The sequence below is a fragment of the Arctopsyche grandis genome, chromosome 3 (assembly GCF_051622035.1).
Source record: "Arctopsyche grandis isolate Sample6627 chromosome 3, ASM5162203v2, whole genome shotgun sequence".
NCBI classification, from domain to species: Eukaryota; Metazoa; Arthropoda; class Insecta; order Trichoptera; family Hydropsychidae; genus Arctopsyche; species Arctopsyche grandis.
Genome location: NC_135357.1, coordinates 11,487,645 through 11,510,881, shown reverse-complemented (window position 1 = coordinate 11,510,881; position 23,237 = coordinate 11,487,645). Strand labels below are relative to the sequence as shown.

General features: G+C 34.3%; 1 protein-coding gene across 1 annotated transcript in view; it reads right to left on the bottom strand.

Moving 5' to 3' along the window:
- The window catches only part of LOC143909108 (nephrin-like), a 48,924-nt gene that overhangs the window by 1,803 nt on the left and 23,884 nt on the right, over window positions 1-23,237 (bottom strand). The window contains exons 3-17 of the mRNA XM_077427010.1: window positions 10,037-10,187; window positions 7,884-7,995; window positions 7,640-7,803; window positions 6,573-6,770; window positions 6,353-6,499; window positions 4,547-4,655; window positions 4,299-4,456; window positions 4,151-4,209; window positions 3,919-4,080; window positions 3,715-3,844; window positions 3,541-3,625; window positions 3,228-3,469; window positions 3,070-3,152; window positions 2,810-2,990; window positions 2,468-2,605 (exon numbers count right to left, since the gene is read on the bottom strand). Coding sequence (XP_077283136.1) covers window positions 2,468-2,605; window positions 2,810-2,990; window positions 3,070-3,152; window positions 3,228-3,469; window positions 3,541-3,625; window positions 3,715-3,844; window positions 3,919-4,080; window positions 4,151-4,209; window positions 4,299-4,456; window positions 4,547-4,655; window positions 6,353-6,499; window positions 6,573-6,770; window positions 7,640-7,803; window positions 7,884-7,995; window positions 10,037-10,187 — 2,119 coding nt within the window. The remainder of the gene's footprint in view (window positions 1-2,467; window positions 2,606-2,809; window positions 2,991-3,069; window positions 3,153-3,227; window positions 3,470-3,540; window positions 3,626-3,714; window positions 3,845-3,918; window positions 4,081-4,150; window positions 4,210-4,298; window positions 4,457-4,546; window positions 4,656-6,352; window positions 6,500-6,572; window positions 6,771-7,639; window positions 7,804-7,883; window positions 7,996-10,036; window positions 10,188-23,237) is intronic.

Sequence of the window (23,237 nt, the reverse complement as noted above, 5' to 3'; positions counted from 1 at the left end):
TATTGGCGTCACTGATAGATGATGTCATGTTTATGCGAGCAATCATTAATCTAATCTAAATATATATATATATATATTTATTTTAAATATATTGTTGTATCGAATTATTTATAATATGAAGAAGGCAAGTAAGTGTTATTAAAAATTTTAATTTCAAAACATTTTTAGTGGTTTTTTAAAACATTTTTTAATGAATTTCAATTGGTTATACACGATCTTACGCATATGTCAATTTTAAAACATGTATGTGTGAGTTATTTGTTCTAATAATGGTTCAAATTGTGTCGGCTGCACGTGTTAAAGCAATTTTGAATACTTTCTCTGCTATCGACTTACTCGGTGGCATTGTTAAATTGTGCCAGGAGCCTGCCTTCTCCAAACCTGACGCTGCCAATTAGACAAACGCATAAATGTTCATTTAAATTTCATTTCATAAGACTATTTAATAACTTAAACAACAATATATGTATGTATGTTATACTTTTTATATGAATGATTTCATGTTAAAATAATATAATGTAATTGAGTCAAAAAAAATGTTAAAGCGTATGGGAAAAAATTCATGACATACAACATGCATTTTAACATGTATGAAAATAAATGGTTATGTTGAAAAATAACGTTTTATATTTTAGGAAATAAGTATTGGAATGAAGACATGCATGCGATAAAAATTTCATTTTATTACAAACGTTTTCTTTCATGATAGCAATAGATATTTTCAATATTTCGACATGGTAGAAGGTGTTTAATTGACGTTTTAGTTACTTTGAAATATATATTAAGATTATTTTTAAATAAGGTGGCCATTCGAATTGGTTTTATCAGTACGGTACTGGGTTTTTCGATTCTGTCCTGGTAAAATCCTTGTGTTAGTATAACTCTTGTGTTTAGTACAAATATGTATTCAGAGATATTCACATAATTAGATGTGACATCAATACATTATGAAAAGTTAACCTAGTGTGATTTTATGTGTATAAAAATATATTAAAATCCATTTTTTTTATTTTCATAAATATGCATCCATGATTTTCTAACGTTCACGTTTTTAATAACCATTAATTTTATTTTATTTTACATAGATATATACCAGGAAGGCCTAACAGGTAGACCCCAATGCTCCTAGACAATTAATTATAAATTGCTGTATTTCGAGAGGCTGAAGAACAATGAATTAATCCATAGAGATATCTATGGATTTAGACTTGTACGTACATTTTTACATATTGTACATAAATTAAATTAAAATATTTGTGACAGCGGGTAGGATGATTTTTGCCAATTTGACGAAGGAACCGTTTCAGATAAATTGGCAAACTCCGATAAGAAACGATCTACTTGGATTCACAAATATCCAAGTCTGACCAGCAGTATTAAAGATTAGCACGGGATCGAACCCGGTAACCTCTCGGTGCTAAACATAAACAACACAACCATCGAGCTATACTGCTGGCTATTAAATATTCTTTTGAAAAATATGTCCTGGTTTTGTCACATGTAAAATAGTCGCCTTATTTTAAAATACTTTTTTATTGTTTTTATACAAGACACATTCCAAAATATCGCAAACGCCAATTTTGTTATAAATTTAATAAAAGTAGTTGTTATAATAAAATACAATAAAATATTACTTACTTTTCACGCTCTTCAATTTCGACAGGATTATTGTCTACATATTGTCATTTATCATGCAGCGTGACAAAAATTTTAAAAGCAACACATTAAAAATCTATTACATTTTGCGTACGATGAAAATTTTGTTAAAATGAATGTTTTATTAAAATATTTCATCATTTTATATATATATATATAATCTATTAAATTTCTGTTTATTACATGTGTATGTTACAATCCAAGTGTACATTTCCTTCGTTCATCAACACACTAGTTTGCTCATACACGAATCAATCTGGCCAGTTATATTGTGCACAAAATAACAAATTGACAAACGAACTAGTTTGTTCATGAGCAAACTATTAGCCATAAGTTTAAGTATTCTCAATCGTTTGTCCCAACCTTTATATACATACGAATACATATGTATGCTTACCCTGGTTTCCATATAAATACTTGGCGTTTTGACATCTCAAAAGTTTTGATAGTTCAAAAGTTTTGACAGCTGAAAGTTTCATGCGATAAAGGTCTATTTGTAGCTAGTTGTTGGCTGTTGGCACTTAAACTAAAACCAATAGTTCGTGTATGAACAAACTAGTACGTTCATGAACGAACCAGTGTGAACACGAACTGTAACGTGTTCATATATAATAAAAAAATATGTTCTATGGTGTATTAGTAATGTATGTATGCTAAATGAGCTCTTAGAATAGTGTAAATCAGAATGGCCAGTCCCCATTGGCAAAGGTGAATCCTGTGTCTTTCAATCCTCACCCGGCTAGTGAGTGGCACAGACTTCACCTCAACGAGGACGGTCATAAACTAGTCATTCTGGTCTACACTGTCTTACACTTATCAGAATTTCGCCGGCGACAGTAGCATATGAGAGGGATGCAAAGTAGCAGCATGATTAGGAGAAGTAAAGCAGCGGCTCCGGCTAACAGTAACGGCTCTTGTTCCCATCGACGCCACCACGGCAAGCTACCAGCTAAAATAATACAATTATATAAATTCCATTTGATTCAAACAAGATACGTACAATCTTATTTTAATAAAACACAGACTACACTTCAACGACTTACTAATCTTATCCAAGTTAGCTAAGACAAAAATAGTGGATTGAATTTGTTTTCTTAGTACTCATATATGTAATATGTATGTATAATTTTGATAGTAAATTGAAATATTATACCTGCTACATCTCTTTCGCAAGGTATGCTCGATCCAACTTGATTGGAAGCGACGCACAAGTAGGTTCTGAATGCTTGAGCTGCTGGATCTAATTTCAAAATGGATTGATATCCACGCTGCCTAACCTGCTCAGCGGCTCCGAACGAATCGTTTTCATTTTTCAGCCTCCAAGTGAATGACACCTAATTGAAAATAATCATCCAACGTTAATTTCAATCATAATAAGAAGGCTACTAAGGATTTAATTTGGGCATAACTCACTTCCTTGGGATTTGCATTGGCCGTGCAGACAAGCACTTGGTAGCCTTCTATTTCGGTTTGTGTTATACCACACTCTGGTTTATCTGCAATGATTAACACATTATTATAATCAAATTGCAATTGAATTTTGTATTTGATTTGAATTAAATTGTACATACACATAACGTTTAATTGTGTAGTCGTTGTCGCTGATCCGTGCTTGTTTTTCGCTTCGCATATAAGATCACCACTTTCCCATCTTTGCACTGGTCTATCAAGGACTAAAGAGTTCCTCTTGCTTAAAATTCCATCTTTGAATCGTTGATGTAACGAATCTGCCGACATGGTGGACGTCTTTGAATTGGTCTGCTGATTTGTAGTATTCGACAGCCTCCATATATACAACGGATCTGGATTTCCTCTGTAATTTGTTGTTGAGATTTAACAATAGTTTCAATTCATTCAATTTAAGCTAAGAGACTATATAATTACTTGGAGTAGCAATGCACTTTATCCGGAATGTTGTTTTCGACCACCGAAATTACTTTATTGGATACCGTTATATTCTCAGGAGGATCTGAAATGACATTGTCATATCAATGATGAATACAATTTCAAATTATAATAACTTTTATTATTGAATGATTATAAACTATCGATGATTACATTCTACACCGAATACAGTTGAACTTGTAACAGCAGATCCGACACCATTATCAGATGACCTGCAAGTGTAATTTGCATTATCTCTATTTCTATCGAGGACTCCTCCAGGCCACTGAGTAATATTCCATACCTGTAAATTGAATAAACAAATTAATATAAATAAAATACATCATTTTAACTAAACTTAAAAGAAAGCATATTTACTAATTGTGAATGTATCGATTCAAAGTCATTTGTCCTAGTATCAGGTGGAATAGGTGAATCAACACGATAGTAAGGAGCTGATGGTGAAATTGGTCTTCCATCTTTAAGCCATTGAACGGTACAAGGTGGAGAGCACTCGACTCGGCACGATATATTTATAGACTAGAATAAAAATAAGATTCAATTATGATTCGCCATACAAATTAAAATAACTAGAATAGTTCTTACTCACATCAGAGTTATACAAAGCTCCAGTGTATGGAGGGAAATTGTTGATGAAAGCCGGTGGTGCTGAAATTCGGAATGATAATTGTGTGAAGTTTGTATATATGTATGTATATGTCTACTCAATGTCAAATGCTCTAGATTCAACGTCAAACCTAAGACTTCTAATAAAACAGTAGCTGCCTCTCCCATTCCAGCTTCGTTGACGGCTCTGCAAGTGAAATTGGCAGCTGTCTCTAAAGACACTGGGTCGATGGTCCACGTCGGTGTTACGACGTCTGCTATGGCTCTTGCACCCCGGTACCATTGATATCTTAAATGATTACAGAAGAGCATGATTAGAACATAGTTTTATGATTTAAATTTAATTTTATATTTATATGTAAAAATTAAAATAGCAAACCTTGAAGCAGCGGGTCGGCCAAGTTCTTGAACTCGGCATGTCAATACTACAGAATGTCCTTTGATGACTCTGGTTGGGCTGTATGTCAATGTTGCTGGACCAGGTTCATCTGAAGTTATGTTATGTTATGCTATATGTATTATTATTATATAATACTTAATAATTTAAAATACATTTTATCAGGTATTAATAGATACATACATAAAAAACATATGTATGCATAGTAAAATTTATATTAATTGATTTACTTTAATGATAATAAAAATACTGTAATTATCAATTTTGAGTTTTAAATTTTAATCAATGAAATTATGAAAATTAGATATATGTGCATGAGTAGTTTTTTTAGTTATATGTAAATTTAAGAAGTATGGAACGCTGTATGCTCGGCATAACGAGGAAAGACGTGGGTGAGAAGTACAAGGGTAGTGGACATAGTGGATAGAGTAAAGAGATTGAAATGGAAATGGGCGAGCCACGCGGCTACAATAATGGACGAAAGGTGGACAAAATAAGTGCTTGAATGGTACCCGGGAGAATGCAAAAGGGTAAAAGGAAGACCGCAGGGAAGATGGGTAGATGAAATTAGGAAAATGTGTGAGGTGAGATGGATGAGAGTTGCGCAAAACAGAAGCGTGTTGGAGAGGCCTTCATCCAGCAGTGGATGGTAAATGGCTGTAGATGATGATGTAAATTTAAATAGCGACTCACCTTGTATCGACGATTTATCTTACAAAACGTATGATATTTAACGTTTAAAATTCAATGTATTGACGAACTTCGTTACAAAAACTAATAAGTGATTTTTGGGTTTTTCGGGATTCTTTTAAGAAACATGCAACAAATGTCAGCGCTGCTATTTGATCAACTATACCGAGAAATACGAAACGTCTTCAAACACTCGTGCATCATCACAAGTGTCACGCATATGTAAGGTGACACCAAACCTACGGGAGTGGCAATTAACTGGTTAAATTATAAATAGGTACATATGTAAGTATGTAGTGTTTTTGTATTACAACTCATTCACATAAAGGCGCGTATTTTAGGCCGTAGAATAAAGTCTTTAGCAATGAACCTTGCTACTAGTTTACTAGCGCTTGTTGCTCGTCGACTACTAGTTTACTAGCGCGGATCATCTGATCGCGCGTTCGCGCCAAAAAGGCCTCAAAGTATACAACAGCCAATAAGGTCTCGCGACCCATCGACCAATGATATTTCCGTGCTGAGAGTACACGCTGTCTATAAACATTTGGTGGATTTGTTCAGCGATTCATTCGGAGCAGAATCGTCGACGGAACAACAATAAACTACCACTACTTGCTGCATCTTTCACACCGATCTTGGAAACCCCTCTTCACGTCCACGATTCAATACATATTTATATGTAGGATTTTTTCAATCATTGGTTATTATAACAGTTTCAATCAACACGTATTGCTTTTTTTTTATAAATTTTAATCTTTAACCATTGCTGAATACGCCTTCGTATGCAGTAATTAATATTGATTGCATTGAAAGTATTTTCATTAGAAAATTGCTTATATTTGTATTTCGTTACTTCGAATGTCTAAAATAAATATCTTCACCATGCTTCAAGTATACAATTAGGCGAGTGCAATTTTACGTCGCCGATAAGAGAAACCCTCTCAACCCTAGAGATCCGGTTTCGGCACGTCGTAAGCCGGACTCGAGCCGGATCATGACGCCATAATTAGTCGGAAGGGAGAGATGAAGGGAAGAGGTTGGGGCAGTGAGGGGTGCCCCGTATACCAAAGTGATATTAATGGATTGTCAGGTCCTTACAATAGGCGAGCAATTCTGCTGACTCAGAAGTAGGACCCCATCCCGCCGAGTTTTCTCCTTCGCACGAGTAGTTTCCATGGAAACCCCTACTAGCCTGTTGTAGCAGCAGCCTCGAGGGGTCTATGTCCTCGCACATGTCTTCAGCATCTGAAAAAGAAAATCCTCAATCACTCGTCGCGTAACATAACACGCCTCTTTCTAGTTTCGCTATTATTATCACCGGTCGAAGATTCATCCTGCTCAGCGGTCGTGTTGCAGTCGGGAAGCTGTTTCAGTAGATCCCCATCCAGGAACCATCTAGCTCTGGTCAATATCGGCGGATTTCCATTCACCACCTCACAGTGCAGTGTGACGTTTTGACGTTCACTTTCTATCACTGGACCTGGAGGCTCCATCCAAATCTTCACTTCGGGTTTATCTGTAAAAATATATGTATTTTTAACCCTAGGTACGGATACTGTAATACAATTTTCTAACAAAAACGGATACGGTAGGTCCGTTGGATCCTTGCATATATCGGCCTGCTTTTTAAATGTTTTATTGTTCATATGAAGAGTAATTGGTTATAAAAGTCATAATATGATCTCTTTTGATTAAATACAATATATTTTAATTCAAATTAATAAATATCACTTTGGAAAAAATAAGTAAGTTGAGTTCCATATTATACGGGTATTACTTTGATTAAAAATAAAAATAATTTATTTATATCAATTAAAATAACGTCTCACATTAGAGTCGTGATAATCAATCTGTGGCCGAATGCGGTCGTTTGGTGGTTAAATTTCATACTTTAAATAACTAAATTTTATTCCATATTTTTCGGAGGTTTTTTTTTAATATACATATTGTCGAAATGGACATTCATTTATTAAATTCATTCGGACTCGTGATTACGTGAAAGGAATGAATGATCATCGAATATATAGTTATCTTTGGATATAATTTTTTTTCTTATAATATCAAAAATCTGAAATAGTATTAATTTTGTATATTTTTCTCATTTACATTTACTAATAATCCCATAGTAATTGCCTTAGTGGGTCCAACGGATCCTTGTATCAGGTTGCGTTGCAAAAACTTGTTACGAACGTATAAGTTTTAAAATGTTTTATTATAATGAAGAAATAAGATAATTAGTCAACAAAGGAAGTAGTAGAAGGATAACAATAATTGAGCTATTGAAATTTTAAGAGGCGAGCACCTCAACATTGCGGTTAATAATTAAAAAATATATTATGTATTCATAAAATAAAATAGAATTACAGTGTACGTCTACGTAGATACTTGTAGGACTAGTAGCTGATCCAACAGAGTTAGCTAATCTGCAAGAAAACGATCCAAGATCTCTGCTGGAGCTGTTCCTTATCACTAGAGCTTGCTGTTCAGTGGTTCCATCTTCATATCTCCATGGCTCTGCTGCCAAATTTAAATCCCGACCATTTTGCACCCTTGACAAAAACAAGCGATAAATAAGCTTAGAATTTAGTGAGCAATTAGAGTATATAGCTATCGTGATAATTAAACGTACCACGTCACGCTGGTTAGCGATGCTGGATTGGCTTCGTATTCACAAAAGAGATATATGTCTGCAGTTTCGTTCACGGTTATGTTTTCTGGTCTGACCGACACTATAGGCGGATCTGAAACATGGAAACATAAAAAAAATAAAATAAAGGTATTCGATCGGATTAAATCGGTCAAATTTATTCCGATCGGATCGTAAATTGTCCGGCGCTGGCTCAATTATCGGCCGCCGGATACCATTAATAAAAGATGGACAATCGCTGGCTCAGTTCCCGGATTTGGAGTGTGGTAATGAGCGTGACGGGATTTATGCTCCGGTCCAAATTCGTCCGCCGAATTAGAACCTGTCCATTCGAGGTTTAACTATTATTGAAGTTTGGCGGGAGCTAGCTTTTAGCAAACTCGACGGATACATGCATGTATGTATGTATGTGCATACATATTGTACATACTATCAACAATGCATATTTTCCATAATTTAGAATGTGCATTCGCACAGGGCAGTGCAGCAGGGCATCATTAAACACTCTCCAATTACACTGATCAACAAACATTTTTGAATGATTTTGAATGAAATTTTATTTAATTTGACCCACTAGATTAAAATATGACAATAATTTTGGTCGGTTTGCTCTTGTTTATGAGCTATGACCGCTTTAAAAATGCACAATTTTTATAGTTTTTTTGGCTTTTGCAGTCTTAAACTCAAAGTTTAATATTGATGTGTTAAAAGTGAGTTTTGGAATCAATAGTTGAATGTTTTTACTATTGATTTTATTTTTTTATTATTTGAAAATAATAAATTTATATGAGAAATGACAGAATTAACTAGTCTAGAATTTTGTCGTCGTATTTTATTATTACGACCCATATTCCTTGTACTTCGTGGAATTGTAAATAATCCATTAACTCTTCAATAATTTAGTTTTTAATGTACCTAAAAATTATTCTAGAGTTAGTAAATGCGTAGGTACGTACGTTTTAAATTGAATTTTACCTGTAATAAATAAATATAATAAAAAAATGTTTAAGGGTATGAAGAATTTCATTATTCAATTGAGCATTAAATATACGAATATTCATTTGTATATTGAATACTCAATATCTTACTATGGCATATGCGAAAAGGAGCCACCGTTTTAATTGGTTTTCGATGATTATCTCCAGGCTTAAGTGCAGTCCGCTAATAATGGAGCCCCCCGAATTGACTTACTGGTCGGTAAAGGCACTCCCGCTAGATTTCTCAGAACTGACAGCGTAAAAGCGTGGGACTGCGTGCCGAGACCGTGTGGCTGTATATCTTGTACGTGACTATACCAATAAGTAAATAAACGTGTCGAGGAAGATGCATTGAGCGACCTGCCCTTTATAAGCAGGTACTTAAGCCATACCAAGGCATTCTGGACGGAGCACTGGTGGTGGGTGGATCTCTTTAATCACCCAATAAATGCTGTGAAGCGACTTTGGCTTTTTATTTGGATCCTCCACCCACCCCTACGCAACATTATCAATAGTTGAAAAATGGAAGATTTTAGAATTTTATGACTCCCACGAAGAAGTTTAGTTGTTTTGAATACACTCTTCGTTTAGTTTCGAAAACGGGCTAAAGTCCTGTTACGTGATAAGATAAACTCACACTAGACTATATATTTTATTCCAATTTCAAACCGAGGATTGTGCAGATGTAAAGCTTCAAAATTTAACGACCGTAGTTATGAAGTCGAAGTGGAAAACAAGTCGGGAAAAGCCGTTATGGGAGCTCGAGGACCACACGTATAAGAAAATGCAGTATTGTGGGCTCGTGGTGCTCGAGCGTATTAAGGTGTTTGCGGATCGGGTTTGTAAACTCGACACCCAATTTGAGAAGCTCTCCGGATGAAATTTCAGCTGAAGGACCCTTGTCTAAATGTACGGGCAATTATTCAATTTACTCACTCCGCCCCGCATCCGTGTAAATAAATGAAGAGCTCCTTGAGAATTCAAGTGCGTCGCATACATTTGAATACGAATCCGCCACATGCTACATGGCATGAAAATGTTATTGCGAATAGTGAAAGGTGAAAAAAGTGAAGAAATCTCTCTGTATTCCCGTGAAATTTGAATACGAAAATAAACATTTTTGCAGTGTGTGTGCTAAATCGAATATTAAAGACTTACATAATATTTCGAGTAGTCTTGTTGCGTGGAGTGGCTTTTCAGATTCCTCTCTGCTCACAATGTTTTCAGCTTCGCATCTGAAAGCTTGTCCGTTCTCGTACCGTGTGGCCACAAAAGTCAAAGACGACTGTGTATCGTACGTTCCATCAGCCTGTAAAAGATTTATTCGATTTTGAAAACCATTCCTTTTATGTAAAATGCGAATATATTTTATTGAAATCCTTCTACGACACTTACTGTTTGTATAACTTTCGTTTTGAAATGCTATCATGAAAGCGTGTAAAAAATGCAAAATTTCAAATTCAATGCTTTTATTGTTACAATAAAATTAATATATGTATGTTAAGCTGAAACTCTCCATTCGTGATTGTAAAATTTCTCTTGTATTGAAAATTCATTGAAATTAAATATGATTATAATGTTCGCCGTGCTATGAAAATTTCATATGTATTATATTTTTTTATGATTCTTTTTACTTTCAAAATTACTTCATTCTGCAGTAGGGGTGCCACTAGGGATACCAAATATTCGAATATCGAATATCGACAAGTAGCTTCAAATTATTTAGATTAATTTTTAGAAAGGTAAAGACATTATTAAAGTTTGATGAGAATCCTATACTGGTACATTAAATAGAATCAAATTTGCTGTAGATTGAAAATAATAAAAATGTTTGTTTAAAAATAATTCGAATACACGGATTTGTGATCCCTAGTTGCCACCCCTATTTTCGGCTAGTCGTATCCAGGTGCCAGTTTGGAGTGTTATTTCTAAATTTTAATATAATAGTTTTGAAACAGCCATTCAAATATTTTCAGTTATTACCAATTTCAGAAATACCAAGATTTTTTAGATATAGAATTAGATGCCGATAAATTGTATGATGCAATCTGCCATCTTAAATACATATATAATTACATACTTCCATTAAATTGCTCGATTTGCCTGCCGAAAAAAATTATTTCACTGAACATTATTATTTTACATAATTTAGAAATGTGATTTTTTTTATTAATAATAATTTATATGAATAAAATATATGTATATATATATATATATATATATATATATATATATATATATATATATATATATATATATATATATAATATATATTAACATATGTCTAATTTGTATATATAAAATATATTAATATATATTTTTTCATAATCTCCGGGTGAGACCTGCGACTAAGAGGGCAACCCTATTTGCAAGAAAGAAATGATGTTAAAAATGTGAGAATTTTAATATGAAAGAATTGAGAAAAAAAAGAGACGGTCTTTTCAGTCGAATGAAATTAAACGTAGAGCGAACGTATTGAAAGTGCGCATTTTACGACGTGATATGCTATATAATAATATATTATTATATAATACATTTTGGAGAAATTTCATAAAGGCGTGATACTATTCAAAGAAGGAGAAATAAATCAAATTTTCGCGCGTTGAAATTACACCGGTCGAAAGGAAGCAGGGAGGGAAGGGGAGGAAAGAGAAAAAAAAACACTTTTCTGGGTAGTTCCTGTCGTCGTCCACGACCAGTTTCAAATTAAAAAGTTGAAATTGTGCGGTGCGTGTCGCGAAAAAATTGAAAAATTAACTTCGATAAAGAAGAAAAAAGTTGAAAGTCCATATCTGAGCGTAATTAATATGGACATGTCGTCTCGCATTTCGTAATTAATAAAGTTGAGCAAACAACGCGAAAAGTCAAGATTTTCATTTTATTCGGCGAAGACGAATTTTTTTGTGCCTCCGTTCCATATATTTTTAATTAGTATAAAAATTTGTATTCATCGCGAAAAGAACGAAGATTGTTGAAGAGCAGAAGGAAGAGAAAGTGCGGAAAAAAGGAGGTGAGGTAGAAAAATAAGCGTCGTGGAAACTCACCGAAAAGCCTTTCGATGAAAATTCGAAGCGGAAAAAAAAATATTTTTCACAAATAACGAAGAAAATCTTTATCAACGCCTGACGTGAATCCTGATTGGCGTAAACAAAGTTTTACGGCTTATTAACCCATCTCCGAGGTGTTGTAAACATAGATTTGAAATTCGTTTTAATTGCGTACATCACTCGTTCACTAAACAGTCATTAACTAGTGACGAAATATGCCTGAAAACAAACCTCGACCGGTCGCCGAATATTCCTATTAATACAAAACCCAGTTTTATACTTGACTTCTGCCATGATTGACGCTGAGAAGGATGCTGGGACATAGTTGACACTTTCCAAAACGCTAAATTTAAAACCACTTTGAACCCAACTATACATAGAAATAACCAAACTAAAAAAAAACTTTATAAGAACTTATCCCATTGTACAGATATAACTATGAACATACAAACATGGCTGTTTAATTTTGAACGTGTAGTGTTTGTGTAAAGTCTACGGTACATTTTGGCGGCAAAGTTTATATCCAAACTTTTTGATTAATAAGCGCAAAATTGGCGCCCAGACAAAGTGTAATTATTCATTTTTATACATACTATACAAACAGCGGCCAAGACGAGAGCTTTTAATGAAATTAAACATATAGTATAACCCTTTCCGGTCGGGGCAAACGAAAACAAATTTGTTATCCAATTAGCGGACCGAATTAACGCGCGTATAATAATAGTACTTACATACGTGTATGAAAATTTGTCAAATCGGAATTAGCGATTGTGTAACGTTTTTGCGTAATGCAATTTAATGCAAATAATGAAATAATTAATCTTTCGCGGACGATATCCGAGTTTGATAATTAGTAATTGATGCGGTAGTACCCGGCGGGTAATTAATGGCACGGGATAATTAATGGCTCGCACGTCGATTGCTCGAATGGCCGGGTACGAGAGAGAGAGAGACCCTTCGATAGTTATCTTTTGGGTATTCGCTTCTGCGTATATATTATATATTATACGAGTATTATAATAATGTTTGCGTGATATATGAACGGAGATAGGAAACTATTTTGCTTTGAAACTGCGGCGATAGAAGTTTAATCGCCAAAAAAGATTTGCGACGCGGAAAGGGTTAACTTTTCTATGTGAATGGAAAATGTGTACGGGGCAGCGAATAATATCCCATAAAAATATCAAATAAACGTACGTATATATTCAGACTTTTATAATAATAAACGTAATATGTATAATAATAAAAATGTGTTATATTAAGAGAAATAATTCGAACGTGACCAACCCATGATGTTATCTACGTATATATTTATTTAATTAATTTATATTTTACATATATACCAGGAAGGCCTTACAGGTGACCCCAATGCGTCTTCCTGGTCTATTACAAACATTGCAGCATTTTTTTTTTATTATACAAGGCGCTGAATTACGAGACACTGAAAAACTCGCAAATTAACGAGACATCTTTGAAATTATACATAAATTTTATTGTACATTAATCAATCTCAAATAGTGGTAACATAGTAGGTAGGAAGAATATTTAGCCAATTTTACCGGGAACCGTTTCAACAATGAAATCAGAGAAAGTTGGCAAACTCTGATAGGAAACGATCGACCTGGAGTTACAAATATCCAGGTCTGACCAGCAGCACTACAGATATACTCAAAAAAAATTTTTCAATCGAGGTCAGCTCATGGGATCGAACCCGGCGCCTCTCGACGCTAAGCAGAAGCTTAAGGACCGAGCTATGCTGCTGGCTTTTTTGAAGAATATATGACCGAGCTATGCTGCTGGCTGGATGTGAAGAATATATTAAGTATAAAAAACAAAATTCGATACTGATACGTATATAAGAGCATTCCATACACCGGTTATAAGAGCATTTTCAATACAAATTGAGCGCAAATATAGGAAACTTACACAAGACAAAACTTCTTGTTCCGGTTGTCACATTTTATTAAAATTTTCTTTGTTACTTAAAATTAATATAAATAATATGAATATAAGCTATCAAGAATATATAAATAATTTAAAAGATCAATATAAAATAATTAAACATTGTTTTAAAACTTACTTCTTCCGGTTTACGAATTCTAATCAACTTAACCTTATCAACCTTATCAACTCTAAGTTAGTGCATAAAAAATACAAATACAATTTTTCGGTTTTATGCGTTCGATGGTGTGGAAAAAATCGTGTGCTCACAAGATTTTTAACTTTTCTAAGAGGAAATAATCCCACTTCCGGTTATATTATATTAATACAAGGATTGTACTTCGGTTTTCACATGATGACCACACATAAATATTTAAAGGATTGAAAAAAATAGTGAAAGAATAATCAAATAACAGTTAATTGCCATTTCCGGTTGATGACTGTAAAATTTATATATAACTTGGTCTTGAATTATATGTACATAGTCTCCATGTATAGTATTTTTTTTTCATTTGTATTTCAACAACTTATCAATTAAAAAGTTTGGAATATATGAGGGAGAGAGGGTATGCCGATTTTATAGTATCCAAAACAACGATTGATTTAGATAAATTGGCAAATTCTAACAAAAGATGATGGATCTAGATTAAATCACCATTTAAAGTTTGCCAACCAATTCAAAACCTACACGCAATCATCAAGAAAATCGAACAATTTTTCAATTTTGGTCACGATTTGAACCAACGACCTCTTTACTAGTAAACTATTGCGTGAGATACGCTATGTATACTCAAAATATAAATAAAATAAAATAAACGTTTACCACTGAACAAGTTTTTAGCCTTTGAGTTGCAAAGGGGCGGTAGGAAGCCGCGTTTGGATAGTTAGTTGTCATCGCTTCGATCCGACACAAAATTCCGATGAAATTTTTAATGAGAGACATAAGCTTACTTCAATGTTAGCTAACTCTCGTATCTCGGTAAAATATCAAAGTGATTTAAAAGAGTGGGAGTGGCTCAAAATCAGATCACAAAATTTTGACGGACAGAAATTTCATTGAACTAACGCAATAAATTTAAATGAATAGCTTATAAAAATGTGGATCGCTGCTTGTTTATATATCTAATATATAATTTCGAAAGAGACTTTGCATATACATATGTATGTATATATGCATATATGTAACATTGGTTGGGAATTCTCAAGCAACACATTCGATTTATTCTTTTTTCGATTTATGGGCGCCGATTTGATTTTTTTTTCGATTCAAAGGATTCGAAGTCCCCGGGGGCGAAGTCCCGAGGGGCGTCGGGGGGAGGGGGGGGGCGCCGGATTCTGGTATATATATAATTTCGAAAGAGACTTAGTATATATGTTTGTTTGTTCGTGACAGTCAATTTAATAAAAAAAAATGAGTTTTCAAATAAAATTTATATAAGATATTCAAATAATTTTAATAAAATGTTAACTATTAGATTATTCATGCTTAAGCGGTTTATATTACAAATACCGAGCGAAGCCGCGTAAAACCACTACTATATTACATATATTCTAGTTTATGCTTAATGCCGTCCCTGAATCATTAATGCACGTAATCATTATAAAAACGAAATACATACATTGAGTAATAGATGTAAAACTTAAAGAATTCCATGAGTTCATATTTTTTTAATTATAATAAAAAAAATAATTATCATTTTCATAGATGAAAATGGTTGACATAAAATGGTTCACGCATACATTAGTTCAGTGAAGTGCATAATTTAATCAAGCGTAAGTGATTCTTTCAATTAAGTTGAAATTTATTAGTCCTTCCGGAATAGATAATTATGCACAAGTCGCATTCTTCAGACGCCACAAAAATGTATAATCAAATTATAGACGCAGTTCCGGCACGCGCGACTTCCGGTCGTAATGGTACACGTCACGCAACACTCTCTCGACCATTATTGCATAAAAAAAAATAAAGCTAGTAAAATCTAATCGGGCACGCACTCCATGTAGTACTTTGTATTCCATGTTGCAATATACATATTTTGTATACTTTTTAGCGCGGATTCTAAACGCTGTTTTATTCATTATTATACATAATTATTATTCAGTTAAACGGAATAAATTAAGTTGAACAAAGAAAGCCCAATGGAGTATAGCTCCTACAACTTATACCCCCTATCCTATTTAATCGGCCAAAGGGAAAATTCTTACGAAGAGGGATTGTAACAAACAGTTTTACAAGTTACTAAGATCGAGGCATATATTGGATGATTGAATAAGCTCGTGTACGATTTTCATACATGGGGGTAAACGTTTTTGCAAGGCAGTGCCGATTTTTTTTGTCGTTATTAATGGTTAGTATGTAATGCTTTCAATTGAGTGGTCATGGGTTCTATTCCTGGTGTATGCTACTGGCCAGACCTTGGATATGTGACTCCAAGGTCGATCGTTTTCTATCAGAGTTTGCCAATTTATCTGATTTCATTGAAATGGTTCCAACAAACTGGCATCTATCCTGTCTCTCTCGCAATTTTTTTATTATTCAGTATATCGATTTTCACTGATTTGTATAAATGTCCATAGATGTAAATCGTTGTTTATAGTTGCCTTGTATAATTATAATTTATTATATTTGTATTTGCCTCGTATAATAATTTAATTAATATTTATTTAATTAAGTTTTAGTTTAGTAGGATCCATGTGCCATTACAGGAGTCCCCAATGGTCGAAAAAATAATGGATATATAATTAATCACTCTTAATTTGTAACTTTTAATAAGTCTTAATAGCACACTCGATGCATTGGAGCAATTGTGAAGCAATCTGCATAATTGATTAACAAAAAAATAAAATAAAGTATCAATTTCATGATTTATAAATACTTAATTTAGTGTCATATCATCATTATTTACAGTCATTCGCCATCCAATGATGGATGCGGGTTTCTCCAACACGTTCCCATTCGCCTCTGTTTTGGGCCACTGTCATCCATTTCATCCAAATATATTTTCTAATTTCATCCACCCATCTACTCTGTAGCTTTCTTTGCATATTTTGTGACCGATTTTTTTTACGATTCAATTGATCTGATCTATTTTAACTGCCAGAATAGATATGTAAATACTATAACTATACATATTTCAAAAGTTTATATTATCACTAAGGGACGGATACTTATTAGCAGGGCAACTCGTCTTGACGAGACATGGGAAGTGAACCTCCTAAGTCACAATTAGTGGGTATGCGTATTCTATACTTATTCAACATACGGTGGGACAATAGTATGTATATACACTTGTTTCCACCGAGCCTGGTGCGTCAACGATTTATTTCGAGCGTATTTTGTTTTGTGCTCCTATTTTTCATAAAAAATGTCATACAAAAACCAATGAGTGTAAAAGAGAACATTAACGTGAATGGCATGTGAAACGGATATATTTTCATACGAAAGAAGGCTCATATGGGTCACAACTCCAATATTACGATTTTTCGCGAAAATCTCAAATCACCTAATCGTGTCTTTCAGGTTTTAAGTTAGCGACTTATCATCTTTACGAATAACGAAAAGCTCGTTGGTAGTTTTAATTTTTGAAACTAATGAACTTCCAATGTAATTGTTCACCTGCCAAAACTGCTCATTATGCTCATTATGACAAATGCGTTTTTTTTCTGTTTTGCTTTCAGCACTGTTGAAACGTGTATTGTTTTTTGGGATTGCCCTAATAACTATCCACCCTCTAACTATCAGTTCCTCTTTACACAACTGGAAAATTTGTAGAACACGTAATTAGCGGTTTCCGAAAAGATGCACTAAATTGCACTGAATAGTGGCGCATTTTCGAGAAGTCCTAATGTTCAAAAGCGCTCAAAAAGAACTTACGCAATAGAATTCCACAAAAAAGGTTAGCACCCTCGGATAACAAATACCCCTTGACGATTTTTTGTGGAATTCCATTGAGTTAGTTCTCCTTGAGCATCTTTGAAATTTTGGATGTCCGACTATCTCGAGTGCATTTTCCGGTCACCCTAATTAGCATATCTGCAAAGTAATCAAATTAAAAATTTTATACTCAATCTTGTGATTTTTTTTAATATACCAATGTAAACTTAACTTTAATTCGCATGGAAGTAAGAAGTTTTCCGTATTCGATTTTTCGATGTGCGGCTTTTTCATGTTTGCATTTTTCTGATCGGTTTTGTTCGTGACGTCTTAGAACCTTCCGATATATGTACATACAAACAGAAATGCTGAAATGTGATGATCGAAAATAGAGAACATCGACGCGTATGTGTGTCAGTGGGGAAAACGATTTAACCCATTTAGTAAGGGTCCCTGGAGGGTCCACGGGCCGCGCAATCAGCTTCCCTGACCCATTAGCCTGGCGTGTGGTTTGGGACGTGTTTGTGCCGGCGTGTACACACGCTCACCGCTAACTTCTCGCACTCGCGTAAGAATAATTAGCTAGAGAGGGCAACACATACACGCGCACGCGAACCGCGGTTTGGGAACGTGTGGTCGCATCCCCTGCCCTCACCCTTGCCGCTCTCCACCCCACCGAATGGGGCCATTCGAAGCGAAGACCGCTCGGGTGATAGTAATTTCGCACTATGTAGATACTGGGTGTAGTAGTATTCCGACACTTTCCATATGTAACGGTGAATTTAGTTGTGCTTTCCCAGCCTAAATGATATGCTCGGTGTTTTAAATTGCGTACAGCGTAAAGTGTCGGCATTCTTGTGGAAAATTGACGCTTTTCCATTTGAAATGAGCTACATTTAAAACTACGCATCATGTCTATGCGTATGAATTGCATTCTAAAAATTTTAAATAATAATAAAAGACAGGAACATTTTTGGATCAAAAAATATGAGTTTAGAGCTTAAGAGGGCTGGACACTAGCGCCTTGTCCATACAAACGTATTACACTTCTCCCTTCCTCAATTATGGCACTAGAGAAATTATTTTTTTAATATGCTATGGATATCCACCATTGGCATGCATCTAAGCTTTTATTTTTATAGGAGCTAGGAGCCGCCGAACATCTATAAAATCGCCTCTTTTTTACACCCATGAAAAGAGTCCAGCGTGCTTATTTAACGGTCGATTTTAAATAAAATACGCGCACAGTTGCATAGAAAATATTTTTCTCATACCAATGATGATTTTTTTTTAAAAATTGGTCCAGTTTCGGAGGAGAAAATTTGAGAATACGAAACCTTGGTTTTTGTCGATTTAAAATACGTATTATCTGGCCAAAGCGCAACTGTCGCATTTCTCTCAATATATATATATTGATATATATTGTCGCATTCACTCAATATATATATATATATCGAAGAAAGGAACGGCAAAAAAATTAAGGTTTCGGGTGTACAGCCCTCTTAATAGAGAAGGATTCGAGGTTAGCCACGTAACAAGTGAAGATATTAAATTTCTCAAAGGCAAGAGGTAGAATTAATGAGGAGATTCATAATAAGGAACTTAAAGGTAAGTACGGAAAGTGGAAATCATTCAGTTTTGAAAAAATGTACCAAATGTGAACAGAACTCAACTGTACAGCAGTTTGTCTTAGATCGAATGATAAGCCTAAATTGTGCATCCAAATGGAAAACACTGGCTTAAAACAAAGATGGAGGAAATTCTCAGAGGAGGCTAAGACTTGCTCTGAGTTGTCAAGTTAAAACAAAGATAATGATTCAACCGCGTTCCCTCTTTATTTAGAGCTATATATGTATGTATGTATGTATATAGTTGGAGCATTCTCTATAGATTAGTGGATGAAGATTACTTTTTGAAGCGTTTATAAACTATATATGCAGTGGTGCCACCACAATTTTGGAACAACGGGTTTCCAAATTTTGAAAATATATACATACATATATGTATATATACTTTTTTTTTCGCCAAAGGCACTATTACACGAAAGTTCATTTAATTTTCAAGATTTATAATTTTTGACAAAAATTATATGGATTTTTAGACTAATAACGGTTTTCGAAAAATTTTTATGGAAACTATTAGGGTGACACCACTGATATATGTAGCCATTTCGAAACAAAAAAGTATTCCAATAGGGTAATTCGAATGGCTTCGGAATGATATTCTATTAAAGCTTTCAGATAAGCTTTTATTGAGGAGATTATAATGGCAAGAATACATTCAAAATTCCAGCACGGGATGTGCACGTGAACTACGCCTGTCAGAGGTGTATATTCATGTTATTATAAATTCGTATGATCTTATTATTTCAACAAGTTTTCCAACATTTCTTCAAATATGGGAATCAAATATATCGTTATATAAATTTAACGGCTCATATCTAGAATGTAATAAACAGTTACGATAGCTTGATATCTGATATTATCTATGTAATAGCGGACATGTCTACAGATCTGGAACGTGGAAAATTTTTGTCAATTATGGAAAATTATGAGGGACGACACAACCGAGTCGAAATATAATACATAAATACATAGGTAGCATATAAACGTAAACGTTGCGGTGTTGGATGTAAGTGACAGTTTAAATTAAGGTGACCGGGGATCCCCGGTCTGCTCATTGGGTATTCAGCGAGCTGCAGGTTAATAATTCACCGCTTCTCCTCACGCTGGCCCTGGGTTTTGCGAATTAACGGAAGCCCCTCCTCGGGTTCCAGAAACGGGAAATTCGACGGGAAAAGGGGGCCGAAGAGGCACGGGGAGGAGAGGTGGATTGGACCGGTCGGTCCTGCCTTAAGACGTCGGCGAATAATTAAAACCGCGAATGGCGAAGGGACATACGCCGATGAAAAGCGTACCTACCCATCCTTCCAGAGGCGGTTAAGTCACTTTAATATTTGATATTGCGACCCTTTCTGGTACATGTGCAATTGTGAGTAACACATGATTGTTTATGTTGAGTTGATACTTTGACATATATGTAAGTAAATGTGGATTTTTAAATATATATTTAATCAACTTGTATGAATACTTACCAGTAACGGTCAAGATGGTTAAAATTGTAGCATTATTAAACATATCTATTACGATTATTTTTCAACATCGAATCAGAAACGATTTAAATTTCCATCGTTGACCAAACCGCACAAAATGGCAAAGTTTCGAAACCATTGGAAGACTGTAAGAAAAGATACTGAATCGTTTGCGAAGTAAACCTAAGTAGAGGCCTTGTAAAAAAATATCAGGGAGGAGACTAATCAATCTTTATTAAGTTTGACCGACTGAATTCGAATGTGACAATGGTTTCTGTTGGCTTTCTGTTGGCATTATATGCTGACCACTAGTTCATGCTGCTGGTAAATAAATATAATATGAAAATATCAGAATTTTCAGAAAGAAAAAATATTTATTAAAAAATCAGCTGATAACTAAAAATAAAACTATCACTGTTTGATCTGTGTACATATGTATGTAACTTGTATTGGTTACAAAGTTTGTTTTGGAGGATTAAACAATTAAATTTGAGGTTATGAGTTGTAGCCGGAGATACATACATATGTACCCTCATTTATGCAGTTAAGAATAGGTTATTAATACTAAGATTGCTTTAATGATTTGCTTTAAGAATAGATTATCAATGAGTGATTGACCATAAATGAGTTTATGTATTTACAGAAATGAACTTTTCAATCATCATATAAATTAAATCAGCTGATAACTAAAAATAATTGTATGTGATGTATGTATGTAAGCTTATCGTAAAAAACTAAATGTATGTAAGCTTATTGTAAATCATATTAACAATTAGATACAACATAACTTCTTATTGAATACTTATCTCGCAGATAAAACCGACCGAGGATATATACAGTGAAATGACAGATTTGACATATTTGGCCAAAAATCAATATATATCGTGTATTACATTACATGAAGCTAGACGCCAAATTTGAAATTTATATATACATATGAGAGTTAAAACTATAAATATTTAAATATTAGAGATAACGAGAACCTATAGAGCAAATTTTATAAAATATAGAGTGAATTATACGCGTTTAAACAATTAAAATCTGAAATAGCATATCAAGGCGAAAAGGTTGAAGATAGATTATGGTAGCCTTACGTACCGTCATAAACGTCACCGTATCCGAGATTCTGGATATTTGTTACGCATTGTATACGATATTTTATCTCCAACGTAATGGCAGACGATACATTTACGTATATTGATGACCAAAATGAGCAATATGGCAAAGTATGAAAACGATCGGATAAGAGATAAAAATGACCACTGACACGAAAGCCATGTGAAACATAAAGGAGGTATGTAAAAAATTTCAAATAAAAATGCTTCAATTTTTCATAAAGAAAAGCATAGACAACAATGAAAAATAAAATTTTAAGGAATACTCAAATTAACTTTACAAAAATGAACAATATGAGTTTTAATATAACGTACTCATGCGTAAATGAAAGTTATGATGTTTTTTAAAATATTGCAGTTTCAACACAGTACCAGACAGCTAAAAAAATATGCTATTTTATTTATCCGCGACCGACGCTGAGGAATAATCGTCCATTATTAATGTGGACTCAGCCCAGCTTACAAGAGTTCCGCGACTTCAGCCACCCGGGAGACTTACGGGAAAATTGAAATTCTCGCGTTGATTGATTAAAATTTTATGTAACTGAATTATAAATAAGGGATAGGCACTCGCGCAGCGTCGCATCTTAAGGACAGTTTAGGCGAGTTCTTCCGAACGGGGGCGGCTGTGATCTAATAAAGCTTTTAATTTTTTTTTGATAGAGGGGAACACTAGCGACGAGCTTTACCGGAGGGATGCGTTCCCCCGCCTAAAAAGAAATATATATATATGTAAGATGAAAAAAGCGTATGATTCATGACGTCTTTAATCGGCTTAGTTATATTTTTTCCGGGGTATCCACCATATCCGCCCTGTCCGATAAAGCCTTCATTCGTCAAAATTTATCTCTTATATTTTTTCATCAACGCTACGTCTTCTATAATCTATTTTCTGGCGTTCGTTATTATTCTATTTGTTATAGTTGATATACTTTTAGCCCTCGTGAACCTATGTATGTAGTCACACGTACGATACACCGCAAACAAGATGGTGGATTGTTTACGTGTGTGTGTGTGTGTGTGTGTGTGTGTGTGTGTGGCAACAAATATATAATACAATGTACACACATAGCATACATATGTTACATTTACGGAAAGATTAATTGATAATCAAAATACGGCAAAAGACGTCGGGGGACGACCGCAAATCCCCAGGATAAATGATATAATTAAGACAGAATTAATTCGGTAATGTACTGCGATAGATAAGAATGGGGGAGCTTTCCAGGGGAGACATTTATCCTGAAGGGGATCGAGCACGATGATGACGACGATAATGATATGTATATAT